Source organism: Spinacia oleracea, chromosome 3 (genome assembly GCF_020520425.1).
Source record: "Spinacia oleracea cultivar Varoflay chromosome 3, BTI_SOV_V1, whole genome shotgun sequence".
Lineage (NCBI taxonomy): Eukaryota > Viridiplantae > Streptophyta > Magnoliopsida > Caryophyllales > Amaranthaceae > Spinacia > Spinacia oleracea.
This window is the reverse complement of record NC_079489.1, coordinates 88452878-88463793: the sequence shown is the minus strand read 5'-3', so window position 1 is coordinate 88463793 and position 10916 is coordinate 88452878. Positions and strand designations below refer to the sequence as shown.

At 35.2% G+C, this 10916-nt stretch overlaps 1 protein-coding gene across 1 annotated transcript; it reads left to right on the top strand.

Moving 5' to 3' along the window:
* Positions 1 to 1375: 1375 nt before the first annotated feature.
* LOC110784851 (uncharacterized) lies at positions 1376 to 10573 on the top strand. The gene is made up of 6 exons (XM_021989295.2): positions 1376 to 1566; positions 1663 to 1738; positions 1826 to 1884; positions 1989 to 2143; positions 8646 to 8838; positions 10145 to 10573. The coding sequence occupies exons 1-6, from the start codon at positions 1564 to 1566 to the stop codon at positions 10310 to 10312; spliced, it is 654 nt and encodes a 217-aa protein (XP_021844987.1). The 5' UTR covers positions 1376 to 1563; the 3' UTR covers positions 10313 to 10573.
* Positions 10574 to 10916: the final 343 nt, after the last annotated feature.

Here is a 10916-nt window from a genome sequence, read left to right as displayed (position 1 = left end):
TAACAAAGGGAATGATATCAGTCCATTCCCATTCCCTTTCCTGAAAACCCCCAACCAAACGCCCCCTAATTAATTGCAATAACAAACTGGGAAAGATTAATTGCAATAACAAATCATGATATCTGATTATTTGGAATTAGCGTTATGATTAGGGTAATAGAAAAAGGTCAACAATTAATTAAGTAATTTCTTCACCAAACCTAAAATCGGGAAAGAAAGTAAAAAGTAATGGAAAACACCCTGTAATCTCTCTCTTCCTTCACCAAATCAATAAAACATGTCAAAAACAGTCAAAAAATAATACATATTGATTACATTTGCCAAAATTACTCCATTCAACAATTTATTGTAAACATATTACTACGTACGAGTCTTTACAATTCTAAGAAACCAAAGCAAATCACATAAATGAGTTCATCGCTAAAGCTCCTCCACTGTTTTTCTTACAACTCGCGCTGATACATGTAAGTATATTCTTCTTCCGTGTTCATGCACAAAATAAAAACATAAATTTTGTTATTGGGATTACGATTTTTTAGTGCCTAATATTTGTTGCGATTAATTGTAATAACACAATGTTAAATTTTTTTAATAATTTCGCACACATCACATGCATATAACACTAGCATGGAACATAAGATAGGAGAAAGAGAGAGTAGAAGTTGTGAGTGATTGAAGGCATTTTCCATTCCTAAATCTGAAATTAGAGGATAGAGATTTGGTCGGCGAAATGTTAAATGAATCGAAATTATCTACACTAATATATTAAAAGGCATTTTGAAGAACGTATACAGCATCATGACATGTCATTACAACCAAAAAACACCTAACAAGGCTCGAACACAAGACCTCTTCGTTAAAAGTTACACTTCTTACCATCTTAACCGACTACAACTTATGTAATATCTTTCCATATAAGCATATATATTCTTTTTACAATAAACAATACATTGAATAAAAGTGAATGCAAAAAAAGGAATGATTACTTAATTTATAAATGTACAGTTATTACTTTGAAGAGAAGGATCCGACTTTGTTTAGATTTTTGGATGTGGGGTTTCAGATCGTGGAGGTTGTTGATCGGCCACTAATCTTATGTCACCACCGTAATTTGATAATGACACCATCTCTGCGTACACATAATTAAACAAAAAATCCGAATAAAAATCAAAACCCAAGGCGATGCCCGGACTACATACTAATTTTTATTTTAAAAAAAAATTAATCAAATCTTGGAATTTCATAAAAGAGACAACGTGACTTTCCAACTTGCCTGTTATTAATGGATAAATTTTTCCAACTTGCCTGCTATTAATAGATAAGTTTCTCACATCCACGTCCACGTCCACGTCCACTGTCCACATCCCCATCCACAACGTTTTCGAAAATTCAAACAAAATTTTAAATTAAAAGCAGAGTTACTCAGTATTTGATTGAAGGGAGAGAGAAGCAAATAGTCGTGTTTTCGAAAGTTTCGGCGGGACTCATACTCATAGTGATACTCCTGCTAAACTGGAATTCCAAAACCACAGATCCAGAAAGTAAGAAGTTTCCAAATCAATAATGGTGAGTATTTTACAATCCCAATCGCAATTTACCCTTTCATTCTTAATTTAATTTCAATTTGATTTCAATTTTCTGATTGATTAATTCAAATAAAAGGGGGATTCAGATGAAGAACTTGAACCTTTGTTCGATTATAGCCGAGTTCAACCCTGTTTTTTCGTCGACCTTGAAGGTTTCTCAACCCTCATTCCATAATTTTTTTCTCTCCTTCTCGAATTTCTGTAATTTTAACGTTGTTGTTGTTGTTGTTGTTGTACAGATGATTCCGATTCTTCCCCTCGGGTTTCGCCGAAGCGGCAGAAAGTTTCCAAAACTGGGGTATTTTCTTCTATTTCTTCCCTGACGCTTTAGATTTTTTTGAAGGTTCAATTTTAGTTGGAGTTATTTTTATTTTTTATTTATATTTTTGGTGGGGATTGTAGAAAAATAAGGAAGAGAGCAATACTGTTAACGGGAAATCAATTCAAGTAATTGATTGCGAGGGAGAAGATGAGGAAAAGGAGAATTGGTTGCCACCGCCTCCGAAGTATGTAGCATCTTCAAAGCCCCGTGAGGATCCCACTATTAAACAATTGAAGTATGATTGCTGTTTCTTTTTCCAGTTCAATTTGTCTTGTTCATGCTTATTTTCTTTTTTCAAAGGTTGATTACAGTAGTTATCGATATTTTTTGAACACGTGTTCTATTGCTTTATTTGGTTAATTGTTTGACGTTGAGTACTTGATATCGAGTCCTTGATCGGCTCCAAATGACATGTGTTGTCTTCATTAATACATTAATCAGTATCTCAGAAACCAAGGTACCTAGGTTGTAGTTGTGCTAATGGACTTAATCATAATTGTACAATGAAATTCCGTTGTTTCTTCATATTTTATGTGGAGTAGAATGAAATCAACGCAATTTAAAAGACCTTAATGAAAACTGTGTATATCTTGGGGTAAAGCAGTATATTTTACATGTCTACCGTACTTGATGAGGAGACTTATCTAAGCATCACTTAACATATACTTGATGAACCAAATGTATGTAGCTTGTACATGTTTCCTCAACTTGAGTGGTTTGGTTGACATGAAGTCATAAACAAAGGAAAAAATGGGGAAAGTTTCTTACTTGCTGACCTAATTCCATCTAGGTGATTGGACTGCAGCCAACATAAAATTTTCCTTGAGAATTGCAATTTTAGTTGGAAATGTAACTCCCCACGTCCAACAAAACACCACTAAATGTGGGGAATGCTTCGGTAGCAGAATTTTTTACTTCACATCTTTAGGGTCTCCAAATTGTCGTCACCAAATGCTTTCTTGTGGGATCTGTCGCTCTTGGATTTACCAGTTCGAAATGTATCTGAGGAATGAGCTAATTCTGATTAGAAATGTAAGAACATGTTTTTGTTGGACTCCTTGGTTTATGCAATGAGAAGTTGGGTTACGAGTGTTCTAATTTGTTTTGCACAAGTATATGCTTTCGGTTTGCACATGAGTGGTTTGAATTAGAAACAACGATTGATATCTGATAAATCCCCTATAATCGAGCATGAGCATGAGCATGAGCATGTGACCTTCATACCCTTAAATAGTGCAATATTTGTTTCAAAATCAACTAGACTGTTACTCCCTACTTGTAGCTATATATTTATTTTTGATGAGTTTTTAGCTTAGTCAATTCTGTATGTTATAACTTGTGGTAAGACCGTAAAAGTAAGAAAGTTGTGTTTTGTAGGATTTTAATAGAAAAATACGAATTCCAACTGTTGTGGCCGTAAAAGCCAAACATGGAATCTGTTTGTTGATAAATGTAATGTGAGATGGTGATGAATGTTTACGAGGGCAGGAAATATTTCACAGCCATTAGAGTTCCGTTGAGATGATATCCCTTGCAATTTTACAAACACGTGTTGTAAACTACTCCAAAAGTAAAAGAATTTTCAAGATTTGCCACAATTTTGTTAACGGCCTCCTAAAGTGACAAAGCCAGCCATTTGGTGAACGTTTAGAGCCACATAAACGTGCTAGATTGGTCTTGTTATTGATGATGGCTTGGGTATTTCTGGTTACCTCAAATTATTGGTTGTTTTTTGCAAACACTGCTGACGGAAAGGCTAATTGTCTGGTACTCTGTTGCAATAGCAACGCATAGTTTCTTCATGTATCTGCAAATGGATTATCTTAACAAAGTTAGGTATTCAAGATTCCAGTTGTTGAAGAGTTGGTACGAAAAAAAATGGATGTAATAAGTGATGCTTAGAGTCTCAGACAACAACATGATTGTTGTCGATAAACACCAAACAATTTAATTTGTTCTGGAAAGTAATGCCTTGTGGTTGAGTTATTGTCATTTCTGTGGCATACATTTGAAGTTCCAGTGGTGGTACCTTGAGAGTTGAGGAATTGTCAAATTGATAATGAGTAGAGTTCGGAAAGGACTCTGCCTCTTGAAGTATATACTCCTTTTCTGGAGGTTATTTACCAACTCACTGTATAATGGATAGAGGAGAGAACTCTAGAGTAGGCTTGAATTTTGTGTGTTTAGGTGGTGAATTAGCTGACCTTTGGTCTGATCGTGGCATTACTTATTCTTGTTAGCTAAACTTGCAAAACGCGCTCTCCAAATAGGCCTTTTCTCATCACTTGAGTTGTACTATAGAGAAATTTTTTGTGCTGAATTAAATTGTTCCTTATGAAATTTTTTGACTGGAATTGTTTTTACTGATTATAAACTTTAGAACTCATTTTTAATGATGAAAACGGTTTTCTTTGCTGATTTACAAGTTTTTTTGTTGTTGTTGTTGTTATATGCATATACTGACATTTTCTGATTAAACCTAAATTTCACTGTTCAAAACTGAATTTCTGAGTAATTTGAAGTTGAAGAGAAAAGGATTATTGATTTTGAGTGTGCAGCCATTGATGCTTATGACTAGTAATTGAGTTATTTGTTCCCTACGTATGTCTATGTAGACACATACTCACATTTAGGCAAACATATGTAACTCACTAGAATAAAAAATTAGTAAAAGTGGTTTTTTAATGTGATCTTTCAAGGATTTCGTAGTAATTTTTAAAGACACGTAATTAAAGTAGGCTCTGAATTTCCTTGTGTCGGATAAATTTAGTAAACATATTAGTAGTCCAGGAGAAATTTGTAAGCGCAGGGATGTTGGATTTAATGATTACCTTTATGTTGCTAGATATTGTACTGATCAAAGGGAATAACTTAGAAAAATGAAAGAACATAATTTTACAGGCGAGCACGGTGAATAGTATAATTTGAATCTTGATGGTATGAAAATAATAATTCTTAACCAATATCTATTGCTCAATAATTTTTTCCTGGTACTTTATTCAAAAGAGTTGCATATGTGTTTACATATAACATAAACTGTTGAATTTTTCCTGTAGGAATGATTTTAAATTAGCAAATTTCTGTTCTACAAGTGTCAAGGTTCCCGTCAAAAAAAGTCCCAAGGTTACATTTATTTATTATAAAACGGAGAAGGCAGTTAAAAATGTGAGCCACATGTTGTTCTGAATGAGTATAACTTAAGATTATTTTAGGCACTTGATTCTGTAATAAACAATGTGGGTGTTTCTTAGATCATCTTATCATAATACGGAGTAAGTATTAATTAGACTACTGAAATACTGAATGAACATGCCTAGCAAGTAACCCTGCTATCAAATAGTTAGTCATCTGAGCCTCTTATCTGGATTATGCTGAAACACTCAATTCCCCTCCCTGCTAGTAGATCAGTCACTTACAGATGCTTTCAGAGCTTCTCGCTTGAAATCCTTCATTTATCATTATACTCTTCCACAGTGCATTTGATGATTTACACAAATAATTGTTATGACCGGTTCAGACAATCAGACATGTAGGTAATGAATAACTACACTGCAGATTATTTAAAGAGAATATTTTTACCAGGCGTCCAATTCAGACTGTATTTTTTCTGGGATAAGTTTCTTCAAGATCTTTTGTATCACTTTAATCACTAGCCTGTAGTCTGTTCCGTCTAAGCCAGGGTAGGAGTTGGATCGCTGTTTATGCATTCATATATATTTTTCAGGATTATAAGCTCTGGGGTTACAGTTCTACTTTGTTCGGACAAAGTTATAACTTCATTGTGCATAATTGCCTTGATAATTAATGTTTTCTTGATACAGCTGTTACTCTTCTCTTTACTTTATCTCCTAAATGGTTTGGCCTGTATGGTTAGGACGCTTGTGCTAGTATACTCCAATTGTCTGTACTTCTCTGTGCAAAGTAAAACCTAACATAAATAGTTAATTTCTGCTCAATAATTGACTGATGCATTTTGTCAAATGGGTGGAGACAAGTCTGAGAGTAATATCCATGATTGGCTTATGCTGGGCCCTCCCTTGCATTTATGATGCAGTGATGCACTGAAACAAATAAAAACTATGTTTTGTGAAGGAGAAACCATATGGCTCTTTTGTTCTTCTTCCTTTTTTTTAATGACCTTTTCGACATTTTTCCCTTTGTAATAGGTAATAACTACTATGTACCGGGTTGCCAATTCTAAGGCTTCTTTTAAAATCTCTAAGCCTCTAACTTGTTATTGAAAGTTTGAAACCCTCGCTACCCGATTAATCCGATCCGATATGAATCTCACCCGATATTAGTCATTTAGTCTGACCCAATATGAACCCGAACCCGTTATAGCTCGGCTAAATCAGTTAACAATCCGTCTTGTTCTAATCCGATCTGATCCAACCTAACCTGACTACAATCCGACCCTTTTAGAACCCAATCTGATATGAATCCGTGCATAAACAATGCGACCCAATCCGATCCGTTAAGTTTTATATCCGATCTGACCCATTAGCCAAATGAATCCGAGAGTAAAAAACTATGTGATCAGCAAGTCGAATAACTCAAGGCCTTTCATATGAATTATTACCTAGTATTTTTTAAATCTCGTCAATAACTTAAGTGAAGAAGCTCTATCTTAGCTCCATATCCCTGCTTAGTGTTGTATATGCCTTTATTAAATTAATATTCTGCAGACACCCCTTTGCTTCTAAGCATCTCCAGGGGATTCCTCTTGGTACTTGGTCGCAGGCCTTCTACAGGTCTTTCAATTAGCTTTTGATATGCATGATCATATCTTGGGCTTCAAGGTGCACAGGTTTGTTGCAGGAGATATGAGCAACAATTTCGATGTATTTATGTACATAAACACAAATCTGATTCTTTCTGTTATCTCTGTTTTGTACACCGTATTACATATTTTGTACTTTTAGTACCACAAGTGATTAGCAGATTGTTGGGTAATACGATGCTGTGATGTGTAGATGTCATATTAGACAACTTATTGTTGAGGTTGTTGTTTAATTAAACCGGAGAACTAGTTTGTTAAACGTTTAAATTTATTAATTTTATGATTTTTCATGGAGATGGGCCTTTCATGGGACCTAGTGCTTCTGACAGGAAGGGTGTTAACTGAATTCTTCCTTTGGCAACAGATTACTGGACGACAGCCTAACTGCCTAACGGCAATTCAGTTTTCCATATTTGGCTCAATGGTTGAGCTGCTGGGCCCTTCAACCTCTAGGTGAAGGGCTCCCTGGTTTTTATTTTGTGTGAGGTGCCCAGGATGCTTCAGAATTCTGAGATAGTTGGATGTACTCACTAGGATAGATAGTTCTTAAAATGGATGTGATAATCTCTTTTATCAGTGAATCTCTATTTTTCTTATTATAACAGTTCTTATATTTCACCCTATCTTTCTTTGTGTAGTTTGTATATCCTCTCAGTGCATGCTCTATTTATCTTTATTTTAATGTTATATCGTATTATCGGGTATTACAAAGGAGGTCATGAGGTGAACTCAAGTTTTTTGATATACGTGTTTCCTATTTCTGTATCTTCTCTCCATTAACCTTTCTATCTTCTCTCCATTAACCTTTCTATTACTATAGCAGAATAATCATCTTTCTCCACAGGCTTACTATCTTAAAGTCCTTAGATGATTCGCATTTGCAAAAGCTTTAGATCTTGGATACTCATCTACGAATAGGAGTTATAGGACTACCAAATTCTTATGATTTGAAGTTCATTGACCTTTTACTTGTATCCCGTAGTCTATCAGTGGCCGCATATTCATGCTGCGTTGCATATTGAAACTGAACAAAAGTTCATGTGTAGGCACAGAACCCTACATCAATTGTGTCTTTAGTTATTGATGAGTGGTATTAATGAGCTTGTTATTGAATAATCTGTGTAGTTTGGTGGGCTAGTGGCAAGTTAAGAATGTGAAACATGTAGGCGACTTGGTCATCCCTTTATTTTATATAGAAATTGTAGGCGGTGAATTTTGGATATTGAGTCTTTTTGTGGTTCACTATCACAACATAGTGGCACCGACTCTGTTGTAGATTAACTCAAACTTTGATGTGTTGCTGCTGAACCCTGCATATTTAGTTGTCTATCAAGGAAAACCGAATCTTCATGCTTGACTGAAATAAAAAGATCATCTATTGGTTTATGGAGTGCGTGTTTATGGTGCAGTTTAGCACATATATTTATAAAAGGCTTCTATCTCAAGTGATTTATCTACTCCCAGCTTTAGCTTTATAGACGTGCACTGTATTACTTTATGTATAGCCGCCTCATCCTCTTTTATGTCTCTGAATAATTATATACTTCCCCCGTCCCTTAAAGGTTGCCCCATAGGAGAAATATTTCTTTTGTAAGTTTTGGTTGGGTTGGGTTGAGTTGACGTGAGAAAATTGGTGGGACCAACATTAGTCTTTGTGAGAGTAGAGATGTGGTCCCTTATGCCCATTTATGGTATGGGGCAAACTTAAGGTGACAATTGCTAAGATCCATATGTTTTTGGTTGGAAGAGAATATCTGGAAGCAAGATACTTTGAGCTCTGATCATCGAATTACGTTCAACACTCCCCATGAAGCAGTGTTCTCTGGCAGACTTTTATTTTTTCTGCATTTCTTACTATTTGGGAGGGTGAAAGGGTTGGTTCAGATAGAATTTCCATCTTTCTGTTTTCTTTAGACAAGGTAATTTGGTCTTCCTTTGATATCTATCACCTCTGCAGGTTACACGAGCTGGAACTGGAGTCATTTGTTAAGTCAACTCAACAAGCACTACGAGCTGCAGAAGAAGTTGGAAAGAAATCATTTTCTGCACAGGAAACTACTGAGACAGTATTAAACCCTGCAGCAGATCGAACCAAGATAGTCATATCGATTCAAGACAAGGCCGGAACCAAGCAATATCGTATATTTGCGGTATGTTCTATTATCTTTGGTTCTTTGTCATTGGAGTATTGGACTCCCACAGTTAGTCTGTTCCCTCAGTTCTCGTAATATGTTGGGTCGCCTAGATTGTAATTGAAGAAAATAAGGTGGGCACTTTCTTGAAGCAGAATTTTCTTATGTTGGTCATTACTTAACATATCATATCATACTGGTAATAAGACTCCTATCTAACTGGGTACTGACTACTGAGAATTAGAATGTGCTGCCTCATTCGTACAATTACAAGGAGACTAATAATATATCCCAGTATTGCTAAGAGGGATTTTCATTTAGACCTTTGATTTAAAGGCAACTTACCGCCTCACTATGGTACACGTTTAATTTGATTTAGTATTGCATTAAATTTAGTCCTTTGTAAATTTGAAACTGCCAATTATAGTGTTTTAGCTTCATTGAAGACGCACATAGATCTGATGTTGTCTAAAATTTTGCTTTCACTTTTTAGTAATCACAAGTTTGTCTATATAGAAGATGCAATAATTAAGTGGTTTGATAGGAATTTCTTAGTAATCTATAACTTTCGCCCTTATATGCGGCCTGGATATAGTGTTGCCTGATGAGTGTTAATGATGTTATGTTAGAGCTACTGTAGCTGCAAACCATTCATATACCGGCTCTGCTGCTCAATAAATAGTATAGGATCAGTGGTTACACTTACTTGTGCGGGGGGGCTGTGGTACTTGCCTGCACCAGCTGCTCAAAGAGGTGGCTTATTTTACACAATAACTTTGTGAACAATTGTTTGTGGTTGTTGGCTGAGAGCGTAAAACATCCAAGGAAACTTCCTCGAGCAGTGGGTTATTTCTGTTGGGGTTGAAACTTGAGAGGGAAGTGGCATGGGTCCGGAGTTCTGGACTAGAATTTATTCCAATCATTAGTGAACAGCTCATATGTTATTTCTTCTGTTTAATTTCTGAGATGAACATATCAAAGGCAATGTAGAATAGTTTGAACTTTGAAAATGAACCATTCAGATTTAAGAAAAAGACCGGCAATTAATTGATGGATCAATCTCTTGTTGATCGCTAATTGCCAGAAACAATAAAAAGGGAGGAAATTTGTTTTTGTATTTCTTTATATTTTATATTGGCCTGGGATTTCTCTGTCTCTCTGCTGGATTTATAGCTGAAGTTACAAATTCATGTTCTTTGTTTTATTTGTAGGAGTATCAATCATGAACGTAGACTAAGTTTCTAAATACAAGTTGAGTCATCTTTATGAATTATGATATCCTAGGCTTTTGTTTGTAGTTGAATAGTCTTTTCCTTTGTTACAGGATGACAGATTTGAGCAGCTGTTCATAAAGTATGCACGAAAGCAAAATATTGATGTACAAGACCTAGTATTTACTTTCGACGGTGACAAAATCAATCCAGCGTCAACGCCTCAGACCCTTGAGATGGAAGACGATGACCTTATTGAAGTGCATGTCAAGTCTAGCTAACAACATGTCAACTTTTATACTTCTATGTGTAGAGGAAAACTTATTAGATTTTTTTGCATGTCCTTCTCCTTGTCCATTCAATGTCTTAGCAATGCTATTGCTAATTCGTATGAAAACGGACACATGTTAATACCATGATATTGGTACTAAAAATGACCGTCTCTTTAAGTAATGGAAATTGTGATAACAAAATGTAGCTATGTAATTTGATCTTTGTTACAATTTTGACTTGGAAAATGTAACTTGACATGTAATCCGTTATCCCTTCTTGCATTCAGGACTAGATCTTCAAAGTACAACTTTTTATCTATATCACGAGCGATTACATTACTAGTAGAGCCATTACATTACTGGAAAATGATTTGAACCAAACCACATCGGAATGAACCAGTCAGTCGCAAATGTCCTCTTCACTTTATTTTTACTTTGTTTATTATTTTTTAAGGTAAAATTAGTTCATTAATAGTCATACGATATTTACAATAGAAATCAAAACTAATAAATACAAAACAACTAATTGGATTAAGCGAAATCCTAATCCAGCAAAACACAATCGTTGTGGATGAGATTTGACAATGATGAATACTTTCTTTCAAATCGTTGT